The sequence below is a fragment of the Bufo gargarizans genome, chromosome 6 (genome assembly GCF_014858855.1).
Source record: "Bufo gargarizans isolate SCDJY-AF-19 chromosome 6, ASM1485885v1, whole genome shotgun sequence".
Classification (NCBI taxonomy): domain Eukaryota; kingdom Metazoa; phylum Chordata; class Amphibia; order Anura; family Bufonidae; genus Bufo; species Bufo gargarizans.
Window position 1 is genome coordinate 67,754,371 of NC_058085.1, and position 23,906 is coordinate 67,778,276.

The 23,906-nt window shown below is 46.5% G+C and overlaps 1 protein-coding gene across 1 annotated transcript in view; it reads left to right on the forward strand.

The window, feature by feature from the left end:
- FBF1 (Fas binding factor 1) overlaps positions 1–23,421 on the forward strand; it is a 64,538-nt gene extending 41,117 nt beyond the window's left edge. The window contains exons 19-29 of the mRNA XM_044298878.1: positions 334–540; positions 920–1,027; positions 7,492–7,631; positions 8,439–8,557; positions 8,853–8,975; positions 14,964–15,149; positions 16,974–17,150; positions 18,649–18,786; positions 18,988–19,126; positions 20,480–20,598; positions 23,219–23,421. Coding sequence (XP_044154813.1) covers positions 334–540; positions 920–1,027; positions 7,492–7,631; positions 8,439–8,557; positions 8,853–8,975; positions 14,964–15,149; positions 16,974–17,150; positions 18,649–18,786; positions 18,988–19,126; positions 20,480–20,598; positions 23,219–23,296 — 1,534 coding nt within the window. The 3' untranslated portion in view covers positions 23,297–23,421. The remainder of the gene's footprint in view (positions 1–333; positions 541–919; positions 1,028–7,491; positions 7,632–8,438; positions 8,558–8,852; positions 8,976–14,963; positions 15,150–16,973; positions 17,151–18,648; positions 18,787–18,987; positions 19,127–20,479; positions 20,599–23,218) is intronic.
- The last annotated feature ends 485 nt before the right edge of the window (positions 23,422–23,906 follow it).

The following is a 23,906-nucleotide window of genomic DNA, read 5'->3' on the forward strand; positions in this document are numbered from 1 at the left end:
GAGCGTGGACACAGGCAGGAGCCCACTCCAATCAGGTGAAACCTGGCAGAGCACAACGGTACAGGGCACGGGGTACCGATGTGCTGTGCCAGAATTAGCTTGGGGAGAGTGCAGACAGGAGGCGCGATCTGTGCTCCCTCCTGTGCCGAGTTCTCTACAGCAGCAGAAATCCGTACACTGTACAGTGCTGACAAACCTGCGCTGTACGGGAATGATGGTCTTAAGAAGAACTATCAAGAACTTTTGATACCTTTTTTTAAGTTACAAAACAACATAATTAATTAATAAAGTATATAGTTCAAGCAAGTTATTTTTGTAAATCTGTTTTCATAGAAATCGCTTGAAGCTGCTGGAAGATTCTGCCCGGCATAGAGAGAATCGTCTACAACAGGAGAACCAGGAGCTTTCTGCACAATACATTTCCCGCTGTAAGAGTGCAGAGCAGGAGAAAGCAGAATTGCTGGCTCAATATCAGAAGAAACTCACAGAGTTTCAACAAGAAAAGGATTTGGAAATAGAAAGGATACGAGAACTTCAGAGGTGAGGAGGACAGCTTGATAAAATTTATTCTGTCATGTTTATGCAGTTAAAGGGACTCTTGGTATTGATGAACTATCCTGCTCCCACCACCACCATCAGTTGTTCTCAACAGGCACCGTAGATAATACAGTCAATGGAGCCAGAAAGATCCATTCAATGTGTAGCAATCTGGTATGGCCACTATGCAGCGGGCAGAGCTTTCTGGGTTATTTAAAGGGGCGATGGCTGCTAAAACAGCTGATCGGTAGGGGTATTGTGTTTGACCCCCACTGATCCAATATGGATGATCAATCCTGAGGATAGCTAATCAGTATCATGGGCCCGGACAACCCCTTTAAAAGTGTTCCAATTCACCTATCCCCCATTCTTCATCCTTCAGAGTGTCTGTCCAGGAAATGTGCAAAGACCATGAAGAACAACTGCAGCGGCTCAAACGCCTGAAAGATCAGGAAATAAATGCAGTGACCAGCGCTTCTTCACACACAAGGTTTGTCTCTTCTCCTGCATTATCCACTGGCTAAACTGATTTATTTTATGTTAGATATAGACGTACAAGGATACCCGAATGTCTCTGATACTGTACTTGCTTAAAGATGGCCACAATCCTATGATGGATGGATGCTCGGTGAGCAGCTGTCTTCCCCACCATTCTCATAACCATGTACCCTGAGCCGAGCCAATATGTTTTATTCACTGGTGAGAGGCAGATAAGCTGCTGCCAGACACAGGGCATTTTCATGGTGAAATCTAGCATGCCTAGTCCCTGTCTCTCTCTGCTGAAGAGTTGGACTGTCTCTCATTGAAGAGACCCAATATGTGTTTAAAGACTTATTTTCAGGCAGTGATTCGTGGGGATAATATGCAAATTAGTTAATTTCAATAAAAACTAGATTTTTGTGGACTCACCTGTAAAATCTCTTTCTCGCTGAGTTTTCATTGGGGGACACAGGACCGTGGGGTATAGCTTGCTTCTGCCACTAGGTTAACTCCTCCCCTGCAGGCTATACCCCCTCCAGCCAGAAGAGCGCATATCAGTTTGTGCCCAAGCAGTAGGAGAAAGAAACCGAAACAAGAAGAATAAAAATACGCAACAATGAAAACTCAGCGAGAAAGAGATTTTACAGGTGAGACCACAGAAATCTAATTTTCTCGCTCGTTATCATTGGGGGACACAGGACCATGGGACGTCCCAAAGCAGTCCACGGGGAGTGAAGAGCCCACACCCATGAAAAAAAAAATCCCTCATAGAAGCTCAGGACACTGTCGCCTGCAAGACCTTGCGGCCCAAGGCAGCATCCACCGATGCGAAAGAGTGCACCTGGTAGAACTTGGTGAACGTGTGCAAGGAGGACCAAGTGGGGGAGCCGAAGCCCGGTGACGGCGAGCCCAAGAAGCGCCAACCGCCCTGGTTGAATGAGCCGTGACGCTGAGGGGTGAACCCTTGTCCCGGGAGCGGTACGCCTCGGTGATGGTCGAACGAATTCACCTAGCGATCGTCACCTTGGAGGCCACCAAGGCCTTGCGATGGCCTTTAGGGATGACTAACAAGGCGTCCGTACGCCGGAAGGAGCTTGTGACGGATAAATAAATCTTCAGTGCCTGCATCACGTCAAGCCGATGGAGAGCACGCTCTCGAGGATGTGATGGAGAAGGGCAAAATTAAGGGAGAACAATATCTTGGTTAAAATGAAGGGTCGAGACTACCTTCGGCTGAAAAGAAGGTTTTGGGCGAAGCGCCGCCTTGTCCTAGTGCAGAATTAGAAAGGGCTCCTTACAAGAAAGCGCTGCTAATTCCGAAACCCGCCTAATGGACGTGATAGCCACTAGGAAATTCACCTTCCAGGAGAGCAAACGGGGCGACACTGAGTGGAGAGGCTCAAAGGGGTCCGTTTGTAGTGCCCCCAGTACGAAGTTTAAGTCCCACGTTCGGACAGGATGAAGATACGGGGGACGCTGTGAGCCACCCCCTGAAGGAAGGTCTTAACCGGACCCTTAAAGGCCAAGGGGCACTGGAAAAAAATCGACAGTGCAGAGACTTGACCTTTCAGGGAACTAAAGGCAAGACCTACGTCCAAACCTGCTTGCAGGAAGGAAAGAACGGTGGGCAGCGAGAACTGCATAGGGGGAAGGTTAAGTTCCTTGCAAAACCGCAGGAAAGAAAGCAAAGTCCTATAATAAATCTTGGACGATGCCGGCTTCCTGGCCCTGATCATGGTGCTGATCACCTCGTCGGGGAATCCTTGCTTCTTCAGAATGGCGGTCTCAACAGCCACGCCATCAAACGAAGTGACTGTAATATCTGGTGGAAGACAGGCCCCTGAGAGAGATCGTCCCTGAGCGGGAGGGACCACAGTACGTCTCCCAGAAGAAGGATTATGTCAGAGTACCACGCTCGATGGGGCCAATCTGGTACGATGAGGATCGTCTGGATGTCTCCGTCCAGATTCTGCGCAAGAGTCGGGGTAGGAGAGGAATGCATACAGCAGGGCGAACCTGTCCCATGGCGCTACCAACGCGTCTGGTGTATGCCTTGTGATCCCTTGTACGTTAGAAGAAGACTGGAAGTTTGTGGTTGACGCCATCTGGTCGACCCCACCGGAGACAGATCGCCTCGAATACATCGGGATGCAGAGACCACTCCCCCAGGTCCACGGTCGTCCGACTGAGGTAATCTGCTCTCCAATTCTCTACTCTCGAGAGAAAGACCGCTGAAAGAGCTGGCACATGGTTCTCCGCCCATCGCAGGATCTTGGCCGACTCCTCCATTACCGCTTGACTGCGGGTTCCGCCCTGGTGATTTATATATGCCACAGCCGTGGCGTTGTCCGACTGGATTCTGATCGGCTGGCCTCTCAGGAGGGGGGTCCGATGAAGGAGGGACAGGTGAATGGCCTGGAGTTACAGGATGTTGATGAGCAGTCTGGGTTCCGATAGAAACCATACGCCCTGAACTGTTCGAGGTGGGAAAACTCCGCCCCACCCCTGGAGACTGGCATCGGTGGTGATGACCGTCCATGAGACCGGGAGGAAGGACTTCCCAGACAGTAGCGTTGGGGTCACTAGCCATCAGCTGAGGGCCGAACGCATCTTCAGAGACAAGACTATGTGACTGTCCAGGGAGTCCGGAGACTTGTCCCAAGATGATAAAATTGACAGCTGGAAGGAGTGGGAGTGAAATTGTGCGAACGGGACCGCCTCGAAGGAGGCTACCGTTAACCCCAGGACTTGCATGCAACTGCGAATCGAGGGACGTTTGTGCCGGAGAAGAAGGCGGATCGATCGCAGGAGGGATAGATGCTTGTCCAGAGGGAGGCGGACACGTGCCGCTTCCGTGTCGAGAATCATTCCAAGGAAGGTGATCCGTCTGGAGGGACGAAGCGAAGACTTGTGGAAGTTTGCCAGCCACCCAAAGAGAGTCAGGGTATCCAGAGTGATTTGCAGACTCTCCCTGTTTTGATCGAATGTCGGCGCCTTCACCGGAATGTCATCCGGGTAAGGAACCAACGTGATGCCCCTGGAACGAAGCAAGGCAAGGAGGGGAGCGAGTACTTTTGTGAAGATTCGTGGCGCCATCGCCAAACCAAAGGGAAGGGCAACGAACTGGTAATGAAGGGAGCCTATGACAAAGCGGATAAACCGCTGATGCGCCGGGGCAATCGGGACATGAAGCAATCACGGAGCGAAGGGACTCCATTCTGAAATGTTGAGTCTGGAGGAACCGGTTCAGAAACTTGAGGTCTAAGACCGGGTGAACTGACCCTTCCTTCTTTGGAACCACAAACAGGTTTGAGTAAAAACCTGTGAATTGTTCCAACGGGGAAACCAGGGAGAATACTCCCCAAACAAGGAGCATTTGGATGGCCTGAGAAAAGGTGACTGCCCGGGCCGGATCTGTGGGTGGACGAGAAAGAAAGAAGAGTTCCAGAGGGACCGAAGAAAATTAGATCTTGTAACCGGTGGTTACACTTCTAGAACCCACGCGTCTGATATGTGGGTCCGCCAGATCTCCTGAAACGGGAGGAGACGACCCCCCACCCGCGAGGATGGGGGCGCCTCTTCATGCTGAGGACTGCTTGTTGGCACAAGGACAAGAAGACTTTGATCGCTGCTGCGAGGCTGGCTGAGGTCGGAAGAAAGGCTTTTTCTGCTGGCCCCGCGTGGTGGAACCATAGTCAGGGCCTGTTGCCCATTTAGTAGCTGAGAAACGGCGAAAGGAAGGAGCGCCAGCGTTTTAAATCTTTAGTGCGGAAGGAGCGCTTAAACCTCCCTTGTGGGAGGAGAGTACTCTTCCCTCCAGTGGCCTCAGAAATGATTTCATCCAGTCTGGTTCCAAACAATTGGGACACTGCAAAAGGAAGTTGTGTGAGGGAGCACTTTGATGAAGGGTCCGCAGTCCAGACCTTAAGCCGCAACTCGCGTCTCAAGGATACCGCAAGGGCCGATGAGTGGGCTACTAGAGTGCATGCATCAAGGGAAGTCTCACAAAGATACTTCCCTGCCAGCGATATTTAGCGAGCTAAGGACTTGAGCTCCTCCCTAGGGACGCCTGATTCCAAGTCCTGCTCCAGGTGGAGTGCCCACTTCGACACCGCTTTAGTTACCCAGGCTGAAGCAAATATGGGGCGAAGCGCCGAACCGCTTGCCGCAAAAAGAGACTTGGAGAAGGATTCTATCCGGCGGTCTACTTGGTCTTGAAGGGATGAGCCGTCAGCCACCGGAATGACTGTATGTTTGGCCAGACGGGCGACGGGAAGGTCCACCTTGGTGGAGAGGACTATTTCGACACGGAGTCTGCTGGAAAAGGGTAGAGCAGATCTAGTCGCTTAAAAGTGGTAAAGCGACGATCAGGCCGGTCCCATGCTTTTGAAATGACAACCGAGAAGTCATCGTGCAGCGGAAAGGACTTCTGAGTACGTTTGGATCTGAGAAATGACACCCCTTGACTACCTGTGGAGGGAGAGGCATCTTGTACTTGGAAAGTGTCCAGGACGGCTGTGACCAAACTGTCTACCTTGGAAGCAATCCTGGAAGATTGTTATGCATCCAGATCAGAGTCTGAGCCCCCAATTTCCCCATCAGACAGAACCTCAGCAAGGAGGGAGGATGTGTCTGAGCGTTACCCAGCTGGGGGAGGGGATGCCGAGGCTTCAGAGGAGGAGAGATGTCCTGCTCTAGGCAGTTTTTGAGCATGTCTGCCCCTAGAATGCTCAGCCGCTGTAGATGCGGACTGCGTAGGTGGAGCGTTATCAATCAAGCAACCCATAAGACAAAAGGGTGGATTGGGATACTTTTGTCAGGTCCTCCACTGCCCAGGAAAGGGCAAGGGCCCAGTCCGGAGTCACGGTTATAGGGCGGTCAGCCAGATGCGTGGATGTGGAGGGCAGAATCTGACTGGGCGCCGCGCATGCCGTACAGACAGGGTCCGGCTGGGAGCGAGGGCACTTAGTTTTGCATTCAGTACACTCATGATAATGAGTAGTAAACGGCTTGTGGGGTGCTCCATTTGGTTTGGACATGGCTGGTTCTAAACCTGCTGCCTAGACTCCAGGCTGGAAGGGGTTAACTGTCTTACCAGATCGCCAGGGGGCAGGGGACTAACTGTCCCACCAAGTGCGCCGTGCAGCAGGTGCAGTTGCTGAGGAGATGTCCGTCCAAGCGCGGGAGAAAGAGGCTCTGCCCCCGTGTTCTGGCGGGCATCGTAAGTCCTCCCTTCAGACGGGACTATATGCGGCCTACTTCCTGTAGAGGCCTCGGGCTGGCAAAAATGAATTAACCCCTTTAGTTAGGGGCTCGTCCGTGATCTTCTGATTGCGGTGCAATATGGCCCACCAAGTATGGGCCCTGTTAACCCCTGATGTGCTGCACAGAAATACCGCTGCCAATGCCACCCAGCCGGCCAAGGGCACAGTTAACCCTGTAAGTCCCCAAACTTTGCCGGCATTTTTATGATATTAGACCCTGGTATGTGCCGAATGGGAGCAGGAAGGAAGGGGATACTTACCGCCGCCGGTTTACTTACCCCATCTTCATCCTCTTGTCTTCACCCTCCCTAACTGGACCTGCGGGGTCATGTCTTCCAGCAGGGTCACCTCCTCAGCAGCTGGTACCGGAGTGGCAGGAGTCTGGAATGGCGGGAGGGTCTTGTGTTTTGGCGGCCTTAGGTGACCCTTTGGCTGTTTCCCAAACCTAAAAGGGAAAACGGAAAAATAAAAAATCAAATGAAGAATCCACCCTGCTTAAGGCAGGGAGGTCTGCCTCCTACGGACACTAAGCTAAGGGTCCATTCACACGTCCGTGTGTGTTTTGCGGATCCGCAAAGGCACAGACACTGGCAATGTGCATTCCACATTTTGCGGACCGCACGTCGCCAGCACTAATAGAATAAGCCTATTCTTGCCCGCAATTGCGGACAAGAATAGGGCATGTTAGATTTTTTGGGGGAACGGAAATGCGGACCCGGAAGTGGGGGTTCGCATTTCCGGATCCGGGCCGCACCTCGTGCGGCCCCATAGAAATTAATCGGTGCGCAATTCCGTTCCGCAAAATGCGGAACAGAATTGCGGACATTTGAATGGACCCTAAAACTGATATGCTCTCTCCTGGCTGGAGGAGGTATGGCCTGCAGGGGAGGAGTTGACAGTTCTAGCCTAGTGTCACCTCCTAGTGGCAGCAGCAAGCTATACCCCACAGTCCTGTGTCCCCTAATGATAATGAGCGAGAAAAGGTAATTTTGCTGACAAATGCTAATATGCACCCTTTTTTCCATGCAACATTGCCTGGAAAAAAAAAAGCCTTCATACACCCACCTGTTCTCTTCAGTCAGAACCTGCACTACTCTGATATCCTATATAGCCTTGTAAATATACCTTTATACGAAATGTTGCTTTTCTTGATGATGTTTCGCTTATTTTTTCTGCGTTCATAGTATCTATTTCTCTTGATGTTTCTCAGGTCTTTAAATGGCATCATTGAGCAAATGGAGTCTTTCTCGCATAAGCTCAGTGATCTGTCAGTGAGAGTGGAGAGCACCCAAGTAAACACATCCCAGGAGTTAGAACTTGGAGCCCGTCAGAGAGAAGGGCAGCTGAGAGGTACGGCAACCAACTACACGCAGGTCTGGTTATAAAACTAGATTTCATCATCTGGCCATGTTTAAGTCCCAAGACATTTTGTGTGCCACTGGAGACTATGACTGCAAAACGTTCCTTCAAGCCAATATCGTATACCTTCATGAGGTTTCATTTGCATCAGTAGAAAAAAATACTTTCCTGACTCTAATATGGGAACGAATCCTTGGATAACAACTCCACTCATGCAGTCTAATACGAGTGCCATTTATCCAGACCTGTATTAAATTGGCAGAGAGTTTAGGGTCTTTTTAGATGGACCGATGTTCAGGCAGATTCTAGGGAATGAAATGGACGTCACTGATAACTGCCTGATCATCAGCGGAGATGAAGGCTGCATTTACCTCCTCTGTATTGGGACAAGCAATCACTTCTCCCCATAGAGAATCATTGTTCCTTCTGCAATCACTGTTTAGACAGTACATCTGCTGCGCAGGAACAATGATTTTTGGTGCTGACAGAACGACACACCCAATGTTTATACAAACGCTCATTTCCGATGTCTAAATGATCATTGGTCTATTTAAAAGGAACCTTTTGTGTTCTTCAAGTAAAGAATCCTGTTTTAGGGCGGATACCCACATGGCAGATTTTACCTATTTTCCCAGATGAAATCTGCAGTAGATTACAAGTGGATGAGAGTTTACATCTCTCCTCCACATCCGGCAGACATTTTCCACTTAGAAAAATGAACAGTCTTTAGATTTTCAAATCAACATCATGGCCATTCTGTTCCAAATTCCACCTTTCTCTCTTTTTTTTTCTTCTCAGCACTACAGGAACGCTTGACACGACAGCATAAAGATATGGAGGATGAGAGGAACAATCTGCGGGTGATCATAACCAATATGGAGACTCGGCTAAGTGAGCAGAGTCGTCTTCTGGAACAGGTAATATGTCCTGATGATTACTGGGAATTGTGACTTTTTTTTTGGGGGGGGGGGGGGAGAAAATGATGGGATTGAAAAAAAATGTATGCCATTGACCCCAAAAAGCACACCTCAATTCAAAAAACAAAGCACTGCTATAAAAATGCATGTGACTACTTTGTTTTATAATTCCCATAGATTTACAACTAACATCTGGTGTTTTTGCATAAAAAAATGCAACGAAAAAGCTTCTCTAAAACTCAGCAAAAGTTGGCAAAAACACGAACCCAGCCTTAACTGTACTTGATCTTGGCAGGAACGATGGAGAGTGTCTGCAGAACAGGCAAAGGTGCAGTCACTACAGCGCTCCCTCGAGGAGGAGAAGAGAATCATGACCCATCAGATGGCAATGGAGAGGGAGGAATTGGAAAGGGCGAAGGTGAGAACTCCTTTTTCACATTATTATTTGTGAGTCTTGAATATCATTGTAATGTGTGTGTGTGGGGTTACCTTCTGTGAGCCACTTAAAAAATTTCCATAAATTCAGGTTTCTATTTCACGATGGGGAAGAAAAGGAGACTTTAATCCATGTATCCCTTTATGTCCTTCTCTTGAGAGATAGCAATAAACAACTGATAAAAGAATGAGCGAAATACAGATATGAATTGGATATCGATTACAAGTTGTCGTAGATGGGACTTGCTAGTTGATAAAGTTCTAGGTTCACAGCAATGTTGCACTTATTTTAAGCTAGCTGTGTCTCTGCAGTATGAGCAGCGAGGGGACAGCAGATTGTAGTGACAGTGACCATGGGTGTAACTAGAAAAGACTGGGCCCATCGCCTCTCTAGCAACTTCCCTGCAATCCCCCGTCCTACAGCTAGTCAAGACTGCACAGGGACGCCATACAATCCCCCAATAGTTATGCTCCCTTAGTGCCTCCGCACAGTAGAATGCCCCCTATTGCCTCCGCACAGTAGAATGCCCCCTATTGCCTCCGCACAGTAGAATGCCCCCTATTGCCTCCGCACAGTAGAATGCCCCCTATTGCCTCCGCACAGTAGAATGCCCCCTATTGCCTCCGCACAGTAGAATGCCCCCTATTGCCTCCACACAGTAGAATGCCCCCTATTGCCTCCGCACAGTAGAATGCCCTCTATTGCCTCCGCACAGTAGAATGCCCCCTAGTGCCTGCCCATGGTAGTTATGCCCCCTAGTGCCTGCCCATGGTAGTTATGCCACCTAGTGCCTGCCCATGGTAGTTATGCCACCTAGTGCCTGCCCATGGTAGTTATGCCACCTAGTGCCTGCCCATGGTAGTTATGCCCCCTAGTGCCTGCCCATGGTAGTTATGCCCCCTAGTGCCCGCAGACAGTAGTTATGTCCCCTTAGTGCCCCCTTCACAGTAGTGATGCCCCTTTGTACTTCCACAGAGTACATTGCTTCCTTAGTGTCCCCACATAGTATTTTTGCCCCCATAGTGTTCTCACATAGTAGCAATGCCCCTTTAGTGCTCCTACTGGGCTGACAGAGTAGACAGGCTAGGAAATGATCTTCAGCCCAGCCGTCATCGCATCGGCTGGGCAGAGCATAGCTCGGAGAATGAGGCCTGGGCCATAATGCCACTGCGGCCCCTTAACAGCCGCTACAGCTCCTATGTTGTTTGTTCCTCCACTGACGGTGACCAGGCTGCAACCCACCTGTATTTATAACAGGGCAAATAATGATAAAATCCTGTTATCATGTTTATGGATGTGCACTTTTTTCAGCTATTGTACCCTTAACTGGCTTTTGCCTTCATCCAGAACACATTGCAGGTATTGGTCAGTTATTTCCATCAGTAAGGGTCCATTCACACATCCATAGTGTATTGCGGATCCGCAACACACCCGGCCAGCACCCCCATAGAAATGCCTATTCTTGTCTGTAATTGCAGACAAGAATAGGACATGTTCTATTTTTTTCCGGAGCTGCGGACCAGAAGATTGGCGGCACGCTCCGGAAATGCGGATGCGGACAGCACACTGTGTGCACTCCGCATCCATTCCTGCCCCATAGAGAATGGATGGGTCCGCACCCGTTCCGCAATTTGCGAACGGATGCAGACCCATTATTACAGACGTGTGACTGGAGCCTTATTGTGAGCTAGTGAAGCCTGCTCAGAGATCAGGTGTAATGGAAAGATCTGCATCTGTTCTATGTTTCTGACCCGCACCTGGTTTTGGCTCATAATCACTGATGGAAATAACTGACCAAATAACTGAAGTGTGAACTTGGCCTATATTCTTTATCTAAGGCACCACACATACTGTAGGATTGACCACATCTCAATGGTCTGTTTTCTTCTGTTCATTATCCAGTGTGTCCATGTAGGTGCCTGACCTAACCTTCCAGCAGAGATCCTTGGGCACCAGACAATCAGCTATATCATCTATATCTGGCTACAAATCCAGGACAATATAAGAAGAAGAAAAAAATAAAGAAAAAACGGCAGCACTCACAAAAAAATACGTGAAGAGAAAACCACTTAATTCAGCCGTGTGATCACAACATTTCAGCTTGTTGTGACCACATGGGTGAATAAAATATTTTTCTTTTGACTCATTTTTTGGTGAGAGTGCTGCCATTATTTTTATATATATCCTGGAGTGCTGCCTCTTCTTTGCAATACATATATATATATATATATATATATATATATCTATATCAGCGTCGTAGTGTCTCTGCTATGGCAGCTCAGCCACAGTCGAGCATTTGGCCGGGATGCAATACCAGATCGAACCTGTAGTAGTGCTTTAGTAGCATGCTAACAGGCAACATATTTACAGGCAGGTTTAAAGGGGTTCTGCACTTTCATTTAACTGATGCTCTATCCTTTGGATAGATCATCAGCTTCTGATCGGCGGGGGTCCGACACCCCGGCTTATCAGCTGTTTGAGAAGGCAGCTGCGCTCCAGCAGCAGCGCGCCCTTCTCACTGTTTACCGCTGGCCCAGTGACGTCACGAATAGTATCAACTAGCGTGGACGCAGCTAAGCTCCATTCAAGTGAACAGAGCTTAGCTGCGCCCCCCTGCTAGTTGATACTAGTCGTGACGTCAGTGGGTGGGCGGCCCGGCGGTAAACAGTGAGAAGCCGCGGCACTGCTGCCTTCTCAAACAGCTGATCGGCGGGGGTCCCGGGTGTTGGACCCCCGCCGATCAGAAGCTGATCAATCCAGAGGATAGATCATCAGTTAAAACAAAGTGCAGAACCCCTTTAAAGCTGTGAGGCAGCTGCCGGCCAAATGATAGTTTAGAAATCCTCTATCAGCCCCAATCCACAATTAAAATGTACAATTACATGTGGATAAGTGGCTGCCAGATGCCTCTACCATGGCATTATCTTGGACGCAATGGAATCTAAATCCTCTTCTCTGACATGGAGGGTAGAGCTTGCTGAGCCCCATCTATTAGGTTATTGCCGGATTCCTATTGAATTTGCTGGTGTTACATAACTGAAATGTCTATTGCCGGCTTTAGTAGTAATCAAGTCCTTCTGCACATCTATAAATGCGAACATTATCTGCTAATAATCGCTGCAGAAAGCCATACACGACCTGCATGACCTGTCTTTGAGTTGGCATTGTTCCGCAGGAAATGCCACGTCCCTCATTAAGCTCATGTTTATTCATTCCTCTGGTCGTAATAAAGGTGATTTACGCTCTGCATATTATGCCCAGGATCAGTTTACATTCTCGTCTGACATCTTTATACTATATTCCTCCTGGCATATATACATGGTGATGGTAGCTGTCCACAACTGTCACATAGTGACCTTCAGAATAAGGCACTGTTTTATATAGAAGTGCCTATAAATGTGGAATGTGCCCTAAAGGATACATTTAAATACTTTTAATACAGGGTCACATATTTCTGGGTAATTTGGGGAGATATATAGGAAGTCTTTTTGTTCTATTACTGCTTTAAATGTGCAGAGATCTATGCACATTACCTTAAAGCTGTGTTCCTCAACTCCAGTCCTCAGGGCCTTCTGCTGGTCATGATTTGAGAATATCCCACAGAATGAAAACTTGCCGTAAGTCCTGATGTATTGAAACTAATTAGATCATTTGCTCAGTACTAAGGAAATCCTGAAAACTGGTGGGCACCCGAGGAGTTGAGGAACACTGTCTTAAAGAGATGATCTCATAATAAAGTAATGGCATATCGCTCGGGTATGTCATCCATTTATGATCAGTAGCGGTTCAATCCCTGGGACTCCTACTGATCCAGAACATGAGTTGCTGTGCTAATTTTGCGCAGTGATCAGCACTCCTCGCCATCCAGCTGTGCTGGAAACTGCAGCCAGCTCATTTACACAAATGAAGCTGTGCTGCTGTTCAGGCGGTGGCCAGGACATCCCCTTCATTCCCAGAATCAGTGGGTATCCTTGGGACCCCCTTTGATCATAATGTGATAACATGTCCTACTAATATGCTATCACTTGAGATGGGAATACAATTTTAATTAGGGTGCCATATTTTACCAGACACTCTATAATTTCTTACAAAGACTTTTTAGATGACTTTGCTGCCATTCGACTGCCCCTGAGAAGTGTATACTACTCACCACAAAAAAAAAAAAAAGTTTGTCTCACTTTGGTATATGTCTTGGGTGTGCTTACCTATGCACTTCTCCTAAACCCTTAACAGTTTTGCCCGAGCTCTGTTCAGGCTTTGAGAAAAGATCTTAACAGTTCAGTCCGAGCAGAGCTCAGGCAGCAAGGTGAGGGGGTAGAGGCGTCAGGCTTGGTAAAAGCTAGAGGTACGGGACCAGTTTTAAAAGCCAACAGTCTAAACTTTAAAACAAGACCAGAATTGTGGCATGATCTCCTCTACATCGGGAGATATAGTGGTCGGAAGGGAAATCAGCTGAAAGTGAAAGTAAGTTTCAACTGTTTTCACTCCCAATCTAAATTCTAACAGTTATATCTCCCGACGTGGAGAAGACAATGCTGTCATTCTGGTCTAGCAGTTAGAGTCCAAGATATGAAGAGTTAAAGCATACCTGAGTTCCCCCCCCCCCCCCCCCCCAAAAAAAAAGTGCATAATGACTGTGCTTCTTTCTACAATAATAACTGTGAAGGAACAGTTATGTGTGGACTTCCCCAAAAATGTTTCCAGTCATTTTATTCCGTGTTTCAGCTGCACAGCTTGATGCATTTCACTCAGAAGCAGGGAGCCTCTGCTTTCTATGGAAGTCTGTCAGCACTGTACTGCTGTGACGTCCTTTCCCTGAGGAAATCGCACAGACACACAAGAGGCTCCTGTGATTTTCAGAAGCAGCGTAGAAGCAGTTCTATCAGGATCAGCTAGCTCTGCCACGCTCCCACTTACTCTCAGCAGTCTTCCTAGTCTCTGTTATCAGACAGTGGACTGCAACTTAGGTGGCATTGAGACCTCTCGTGGCCATGACTTTTATGGTGGATGGATGCATTTAAATGAAGTGATATAGATTTAAATGAAATGAACTTGTGTGAAAGTACAGTGACTCTTTAAAGCAGCTCTTCCCCCCCTCCAGCTGGCTGTAGCCGCAGCGAGCCTGGAGAAGGGAAGGGGAGAGGAAACATGCAAAAGAAAGAAGCACTCTTTGAAGCTTTCTGTGCGGTTGTTTTTTATGTGCATTACCTATCTGAATTAAAAGGAAATTTGGGGCCATCAGTTTATAGACAACTAACCCGGGAATCTGAATTGTACATCATAACCATATTGTTGCATTTTACAAGCCTTTGCTTTGAGCCAGTGTTTCTTAACTCCAGTCCTCACGACCCCCCGCATGTCATGTTTTCAGGATTTCCTTAGTATTGGGCAGATCTTATATAATTATTGACAACGCATCAGGACTCACAACAAATTTTTAATCTTTGGGATATTGTTCAATCATAAGCTGCAGGTGGGTCAAAACCAATTCAAAACCACCCACTCCCATCTCCTAGACTTCTCTTGAGCTACACCAGTTCTCTAGAATGCTCTACCCTAGACAATTAGGTTATTTAACTACCAACAACCACAGTTTTTATTAGAAGCCCCCTGGGAAGAAGGTATGCAAATGAGCTCTTAACAGAGATATTGTATTCCCCAAACCACATCTTTTTTTGGGTGGCCATTAACCTTCCTTCAACAATATTCCTGAGAACCTGATTACTTCATCCTTAGGTCAATATGGCTGGACCATAGTATAAAACAAGCTCTTTTACCTTTTTGTGTCTCCCTATTTCCTCGTATATTCTAAGCTCTTGGGACAAGACCCTCGCTTCTTATTGTCAGATTTTTTTTTACTTACACGGTGATGTCATTTTTGGTCTGTACTTGTAAAATGCTGTGCTATATAAAGTTTCTTGTAATGGTAGCCCACTTAACCACTAATTCCTCAACTTCACTCCCGGACAGAGTGCTCTGCTGGCGGAACATCAGTCAGTCATGACTCGCTGCGAAGCAGAGCGGAAGAAACTCGCTGCCGAGTGGTCTGAATTTCACACACATCAGAAACTGAGCAAGGAGCGAGCGGAAAAAGATGTCAGCAGAGCAATAATGGCGGAGTCCCATCGAGAAAGCGCCATTATCAGTCTAGCTAAGGTATGTATATAGATTTTTACTTCCTGTGATATCTGCCGCTAGACTTAAAGGGGTTTCCTCACTTTTATCACGTAGAGAACGTTAATACAAGGCACTTACTAATGTATTGTGATTGTCCATATTGTCTCCTTTACTGGCTTCATTCATTTTTCCATCACATTGTACACTGCTTGTGTCCATGGTTACAACCACCCTGCGATCCATCAGCGGGGGTCAAACTATAGGAAAAAGTACCGGCCTCTCCGGTGGCTGGGACCATGGGAGCTCACATAGGCTGGTGCTTTTTTTCTATAGTGTGCAAGCACGGCCATCGCTGATGGATCGCAGGATGGTCGTAACCAGGGAAACGAGCAGTGCATAATGTGATAGAAAAATGAATGAATCCAGCAAGGGAAGCAATATAGATAATAACAATACATTAGTAAGTGCCTTGTATTAACTTTCTCTACATAATAAATGCTATTTGCTGAAGTAACACAACCCCTTTAATGTAAATGCTGCAGATTTTCTGCTGCGGAATGGTTTGAGGAAATCCTCAGCTTTTGCAGTAGCAGTGGAGGGGATGAGATTAAATATATTTTTTATCCACACGCTGCGTGAAGGTTCTGCATGAAGTCTGAAGCTACGGTAACTTGATATGCAGAGCAGATTTTCAATTTGCAGCATGTCGATTTTGTTTGCTATGATAGCCACGGATTTCACACTTTGCAAGGCAGAGGCCTAAATCTGCGGCCAGTACACAGTGTTTCAGCACTGATAGCTGTAGTAAAATCCTCACGGTTTGGTGCACACTTTGACACTGCAGATGGCTGATGTGTTGATCATTTGCTATCCATGGTCAAGTGCCCAGATACACTATGAAACTGGAAATAAATCTTAATGTTTTCTAGAAATAGTGCAACTTTTGTCCGCAGGCTGTGTCTGGTATTGCAGTCAAGCCACATTGACATGACTGCGCCTACAATATCATATACAGTCTATGGAAAAGTGGCATTGTTTTTGGGAAAAAAAAGAAAGACCCTTTTTTTTTTTTTTTTTTCTTTCTAGCCTCATACAACCTATTCAGATAAAGGACTAATATATTAAAAAGCTGATGCAAGATTTCAGGCATTTACATAGGACCTGTAAATAGCTCCAGATCCTTCAAGGGATTGTCCGGTTTCTAGATATTGATGATTTATCCTCGGGATAAGTCACCAGTTATCAGATTGTGTGGGTGTTAAACACCCTGCACGGATGAGCAATTTTTTTCCGGCACCAGAAAAAATGCAATGGGTGGAGCCAGAAGCAGACCGCTGAGCTCAATGTGACCATGGCGGGTCCCTGCATCCTGAATTCAAGCTGAGCTGCAGTAAGGGTCCATTCACACGTCCGCAATTTCGTTCTGCAAAATTGCGGACCCATTGATTTCTATGGGTCAGTACGATGTGCTGCCCGGATCCAGAATGGCGGATCCGCACTTCCGGGTCCACAATTCCGTTCCCGAAAAAAATAAAATAGAACATGTCCTATTCTTGTCCGCAAGACGGCATTTTCTTTTAAGTGTCGGCGATGTGCGGTCCACAAAATGCGGAACGTCGCCTGATGTCCGTGGATTCGCAAAACACACACTGACGTGTGAATGGACCCTAACCCTGAGGACAGGTTTGTGTCTTGAAATCGGACAGTTCTTTTAAGTCTAACATATCCATATATTTTTTTTATATTACTGAAACTAACAGAATGAAAGAGAAAAATTTGACTAATACGTTTGATTTATGGAATACGTTGCCTCGCACATGTGACCACAGCGCCCCCTGCTGTTTGTGTTTTTCTCATCCTTAGGAACAGGCAGAGCTGAAGGTGCAGTTTAGTGAGCTGCGGAATAAAGAGCAGCAGCTGGCATTGGACAGGGAGGCTTTAGAAAAGGAGAGACAGGAGCTGAGGCTTGAGAAAGAACGGGTCAGTGCCTCTGCCCTCCGTGTTCAGCAACGAACAGTGGACGTAGAAAGTATGAGCAAGGTAATGTCCCTCCCTAACCACCACTGGCAGAATCTTCAATCTGTCTGCTCCAAAACACCCCCCCAAACTAGAGTAAGTGTTGTATAGTGTAAGTGACGCGGTGTCCGTTTATGTAATTGTTATCTTCATACTCGCTTGCTTTCCAACGCTGTGCTCCAACAAACCAGCAGTAAAATGCATTGTAAGGACTCTCCATTATGTGCGTGAACTCAGGAGTCCTCTCAGTGCATTTTACTGACTGTCGTAGCGCAAGTGAGTATGAGAATAAAAAATTACATTCGGCATCACACTATACAGCAATTTACTCTAGTTTGGGGGTGGGGGGGTCGGAGCTGATCAATTCCCTTTACTTGTCCTTTGTATGTCAAGTTCTTGTGTTCATGTCGCATTTGCACCACCATTAGCACATTAAAGGGAAACATGGCAAAACAAAAGCACAAAATGTAACTTTTTAGTGAATGCAGAATTTTTCTAAATTAAAGGGAAGTTGTCACCGGGATTTGGGGTATAGAGCTGAGGACATGGGTTGCTAGATGGCCGCTAGCACATCCGCAATACCCAGTCCCCATAGCTCTGTGTGCTTTTATTGTGTATAAAAACCGATTTGATACATATGCACATTAACCTGAGATGAGTCGGAGCTTGAAAATATGACTCTTCTCTGGTCACACCAGTAAGATATGACTCTTTTATGTTAATTTGCATATGTATCAAATCTCTTATTTTTTTTTCTTTACACAATAAAAGCACACAGAGCTATGGAGACTGGGTATTGCGGATGTGCTAGCGGCCATCTAGCAACCGATGTCCTCAGCTCTATACACAAAATCCCGGTGACAGGTTCCCTTTAAAGCAGAAAAATGAACGTTTCTTAATGCTCTAAGATCCTCATGTACAGTATTTTGTGAACCTTTTCCCTTAAACTCAGATGTTTGTGCTGAGCGCCTCACCTTTTTCCTAGTTCGCTAACAGGAGGCTGTTATCATTGTTTGCCATGTTGTAGATACAGTGGAGCTGCAGTCCATTTACAGTCTCTAGCTCACATTACACCACTTCTTTCTCACACTGCAGAGATTGTTGGCTTGAATCGGTGACAGTGCTGCAGAGATCACAGGACTTCATTAACGAGCAAACTGTCTACTGAAAGGCAGATCTTGAAGGGGTTGTCCCATCTCGTCATGACTAAGAGTAGACGAGACTAAGCTCTGACTACCTGGTGGCTGTGAAACAGTGGAGCATTCCAGTTCTGTGCTGTGTCAGTAGCTCCCATTGCAGTGCATGGGAGCTACAGAAATAGCGTAGCACAGGAAGCCATGCTGTTTGAGTTAGGGAAGCAAGGCCGCTGGTGATCGGTACTTACTCCCATCTCGCCTTAGTAACATAGAGATGGGAAAAATCTTTTAAAGGGCTTGTTAATGCATCTGTGTACAATGGCTTATAAAGATCTAAGTGGCTTACAATACTAGTTTGTGATCTTCTTATACTTGTGTCATCCCAGCTGGCCTCTCAGCGTTATGAAGAAGGGGAAAAGGCTTTAGCTGAAGCCAAAAAAGTGGATTCTGGACACCAGGAAAGGCTGAGAGCCATTCAAGGGCAACTGGAATATTTGAGACAACGGGAGGAACATCTTCACCAGGTAAGGAAAAGGACATGGAAGGGCTGCGTTCGTACTGAGAGTAGGAGATCAGCGGCTGAAATGAGTTTGATGAAACAACTAGTGTATAATATGCTAATGAGCGGCATTGGGTCCTGTAATCTCCAGATTGGAATGGAAAGTGGCAGATTTATGTATTGTTGTCTTTTACATCCATAATCTCCCTGTCCGTGCTGTTTACAGGAGCATGTAAATCTGGAGCATCAGAGAAGGCAGCTAGAACAGCTTAGACTGGGGCTGCCCACTGCATCCTTGCTGCTTCCTAACAGAGACCTGGAGCTTCAGCAGATACAGCCGCTCTCTACATCACTTCCTGTGAACGGTAGGACTGCTTTACCAGTGGAAGATAGTATCTGGTTATCCATTAGATGTCACTTACTAAACATTGGTCTGTGCATCCATCTTTTTTCTTTTATTGCATAATTATCACACTAAGTGGTTCTAAGGCTGAGTTCACATCACGTTTTCCCATCCGTTTAACGTATACATTATACGTATACTTTACACTGATGCCATACAGTGGCATCCGTTCATCATAGAGTTCCATTGTAAAAAAAAATAAGTATATGGTTTTTATTACCGGACTGTGCAGGATACAAGAACATGGTGTATCCTTTCTTTTTGTACGTCAAAAGGAGGTATAAAACGTGATGTGAACCCACCCGAAGTCTATCAACCCTTGTAACATCGGCCCGAGGGATTCCAAGTAACCGGCACTCACTATAGAGGCAGACCACGTGGTTGATGTGGGGTCTGAGGAGAGATGAGGCCCACCCTGAACTTTGTCTCTTGCTTCCAGACATAAATTCACAGCCTTTTCCTGTAGATACCGCTAAAGGGAGCTTAGTGCATAGAGATTTTTACAGCTTTCTTTGTGTTTAATGAAAACTATATGAATTCCAATACACTGAGCTCCCCTAGTGGTGACTGCAGGCAGCTACTTTTTTTAATAAGTATAATGTATGAGGAGTAGCAGGGGGTTGAGAAGAGTGTGGGAACACGTAAAGGGGTTTTAGGAGATTTTTATACTGATGACCTGATAGGTGGGGGTCTGACACCTAGGTCCCCTGTTGATCAGCAGTTTTCAGAAGGCACGAGTGCTTCTGTGAGCGCCGCTGCCTACTTGACGCTTACCAAGCACTGCGCCGTACGTTTCACAGTGGCTGGGCTTGGTATTGCAGCTCAGCCCCATTCACCTGAAATGTGAATATATGTATATCGGAAGATGGATGATAGGAGTGTTGGGTATCTTTGATAAACTAATTACAGTGTGTTGTGCTTATTCTGGTTCCCTAGGACTATGAATCCATTTTGTGGGCGGGGCGGGGGGGGGGGGGGGGTGGTTCGGGGGGGACAAGGACTTTAACAGCACTTTATATAATCATAGTGTGAGAGTTGCATCAGCTTCGGATATCTTTCTGATCCAAATTTAATGAATTATTTTTTTTTTTTTTTTTTTTTTTAGATGGTGTTTGAGAAATAGATCTATTTTTCTGTTTTTCCAGAAAAATCTCCTCCCTTGTCCATGCTCTGTGTTTGATACTGTAGCAGATGAGCTGCAGTGTGAGATACAGCACTGGTACTGTGTCTGGCCAAAAGGCAGAGCTTTTCTCTGGTCTTGGCCAATATAGTGGTAATTACATAGTGCTGAACAGATGCCTTTTCACTTTTTCAGGTTTGCGCCTTGCTGTGCCCGGTATTACAGTTGCCAGCTCAGGTACGCCGCAAGAAAGAGCTCATCAGAAGTCGGACCTGCAAGCCATGCTGGCCGTGTATAAAATCCAAGCACAACAGGTATGAAATGACAGGAGCTGTGCACTAGTGAGTTGTTGTACTGCAGCAGGAGTCTGAATGGGTTTCTTATAAAACAACCACTCAAAACTGGATGCTCCTATGGCACAGCTGGTCCGCAGACTTGGTGCTGCGTCTTTGACTTGACACTTAAAGGGGTTCTGCACTTTGTTTTAACTGATGATCTATCCTCTGAACGGCGGGGGTCCAAGACACTAGCGTGGGCGGGGCTAAGCTCCATTCAAGTGAACAGAGCTTAGCTCCACCCACGCTAGTCATGACATCACTGGGCCTGCGGTAAACAGTGAGAAGGCCTCGGCGCTGCTGCCTTCTCAAACAGCTGATCGGCGGGGGTCCCGGGTGTCGGACCCCCACCGATCAGATGTTGATGATCTATCCAGAGGATAGATAATCAGTTAAAACAAAGTGCAGAACCCCTTTAAAGCACTGAATGCACAGTTGCAGCAAACTTTAAATTGACAATGCAACTAAATCCCCTTAGGCCTCTTTCACACGGGCGTCATGTTTTTTGCCCGGATAAGAGGCGGGTGCGTTGCGGGAAAATGCGCGATTTTTCCGCGCGAGTGCAAAACATTGTCATGCGTTTTGCACTCGCGTGAGAAAAATCACGCATGTTTGGTACCCAGACCCGAACTTCTTCACAGAAGTTCGGGTCTGGGATTGATGTTCTGAAGATTGTATTATTTTCCCTTATAACATGGTTATAAGGGAAAATAATAGCATTCTGAATACAGAATGCTTAGTATAATAGTGCTGGAAGGGTTAAAAATAATAAAAAAAGTTAACTCACCTTCTCCTCTTGTTAGCGTAGATCCCGGACTGTTCTTTAGCTGTGGACTGAATGACCTGAGGTGATGTCAGATCACATGCTCCAATCACATGGTCCATCACCATGGTGATGGAGCATGTGATCTGACATCACCACAGGTCCTTCAGCCCACAGCTAAAGAACAGACCGGCATCTACGCGAACAAGAGGAGAAGGTGAGTTAACTTTTTTATTATTTTTAACCCTTCCAGCACTATTATACTAAGCATTCTGTATTCAGAATGCTATTATTTCCCCTTATAACCATGTTATAAGGGAAAATAATACAGTGAATAGACTGTCACCTAGAACCCATGCGTGAAAATCGCACCGCATCCGCACTTGCTTGCGGATGCATGCGATTTTCACGCAACCCCATTCATTTCTATAGGGCCTGCGTTACGTGAAAAACGCACAAAGAGGAGCATGCTGCGATTTTCACGCAACGCATAAGTGATGCGTGAAAATCACCGCTCGTGTGCACAGCCCCATAGAAATGAATGGGTCAGGATTCAGTGCGGGTGCAATGCGTTCAACTCACGCATCGCATCCGCGCGGAATACTCGCCCGTGTGAAAGGGGCCTTAGAGTCAAGTTAGACATTTGTAGCAAACATTAACACGTCATGCGTCTCAAGATTCCTGCACTTGTAGCTCTAAGGTACAGTTCACACGACTGATTTTAAAATACACGCTTAAAAAATCAATGCAGAACACAGGTGTCTTTTTTCAGCACGAAAAAAAGTGTTGACTTCAATACAAAGCTGAGTTTTCAGCTGGAGGTATTTGAAGCAGATCTGCACAAAAAACTCATGCACTTTCATGGGGCTGTTTTTTTCTGCGTCCTATTCATTTCAGTGGGAGATTCTGCGCTGATTCTGCCCCAAGACAGGGCATGCTGCTGCTTTTTTACACGTGTAAAAGAAGAAGCAAGTGCTGCTTCCCATTGAAATGAACGGAGGCTGTATTGAGCTGTTTTTTTTGGAGATGATTTGAAGCTTATTTTAAAGCAGAAATGCTCCAAAATCAGCTGTAAAAACTCTGTGTGAACTGGCCCTAAGCATAGAGCTCACTAATATGTAGTCAGAAGGTTTTGTATGGAGAAGCCCTGGGGCCATGTAAAATGACCTAATAAATAGAGAGAAAGTAACTCTGACCTAACCACCGCCATCATGTCCTGCTTTTAGTCATCACTGTGTCCAAGCATGCAAGTGTGTATACATGTTGTATACATACATCACAGGAACGTCGTCTACATAACTGCGCTGCACAATTCTGTCTTTTAACCTGATTTTATTTTATATGGCCCGGGCTCTCTCCTAGTTGGGATTGGAGCCATGGATTCCCCAAATGAAAGAGCTTAACCACTTATTGTCTTCTGAGCATTCAACGCAGGCGTAGATACAGGAGACTCTCCAGCACCTATCTGCGCGTGCTCTGAAAGCTTTCAGCGCCAACATAGAAGAGAATGGCCATGGACTCGTTGAGATATGGGGGGCTTGAGGTTTTGTTAGTGCTCGCATGCTTATGAAGTTATAGAAATTTGGCCAATCCTTTTAGTGCCCTAAAATAAAGGGGTCTGCCGTGGGGACCACATTTTTTACAGACCCCTGATGTCTGCTTGATCAATGTCACTTTTCCTGGGTCCCGTAGAAGTAAGTTTTATCGTCTGACAACAATGTAATAGGCGTCTCCTGTTCATCAGATATAAATCGGATAAGTTTATATGTCACTTACATAAGTGACATATCCTTGGGCCCTTACTCTATTTTAATGACCTTTTTATTTCCACAACAGGACTGGGACTACATAGAAAGTGAAAAACTTTATTTGGAAGCTTTGAAGAAATCTTCTCCCTCCTCCTTGAGTGTATGAACGCAATGAAATGTTTACTTGAAAGCCCACAGGACTGGACCCACTTACCAGTGGGCAGCTCTCCTTCCTTGATGTTTTATATGACTTTTTATATTATTATTACATATTATTATATTATTAGTAAACTTTGTTTTGCTTCTTATTTCCATGCATAGCCTGCTAAGAGACCGAGCCAGACAATCCACATTTGGGCTCATACACACACACAGCCGTATTTTTCTTCAGTGTGCTATCTGTTTTTAAAACGGTTAGCACACAGACCCATATGGATGAAATTAGCCCTTTCTATTGATGGAAGTTAGAGAAATACAGAATACACATGGAAGCTATCCGCATTTGCCAATCCATTTTTTGTAGACCGAAAATCAGACACAACTGTATGCATGAGGCCTTATTGACATTAAAGGGGTTGTCGGGGCTTTTGGATATTGATGACCTATCCTCAGTATAGGTCATCAATATCAGATCAGGCGGGGGTCCGACACCCAGCACCCCCGCCGATTAGCTGTATGAGGAGGCAGCGCACGCGCAGTGTGCATGTGCCGTCTCTCTTCCTGTCTGCTACTGCTGTTCCATAGACCTACAGCAGCGGACGGGAAGAGAGACCGCA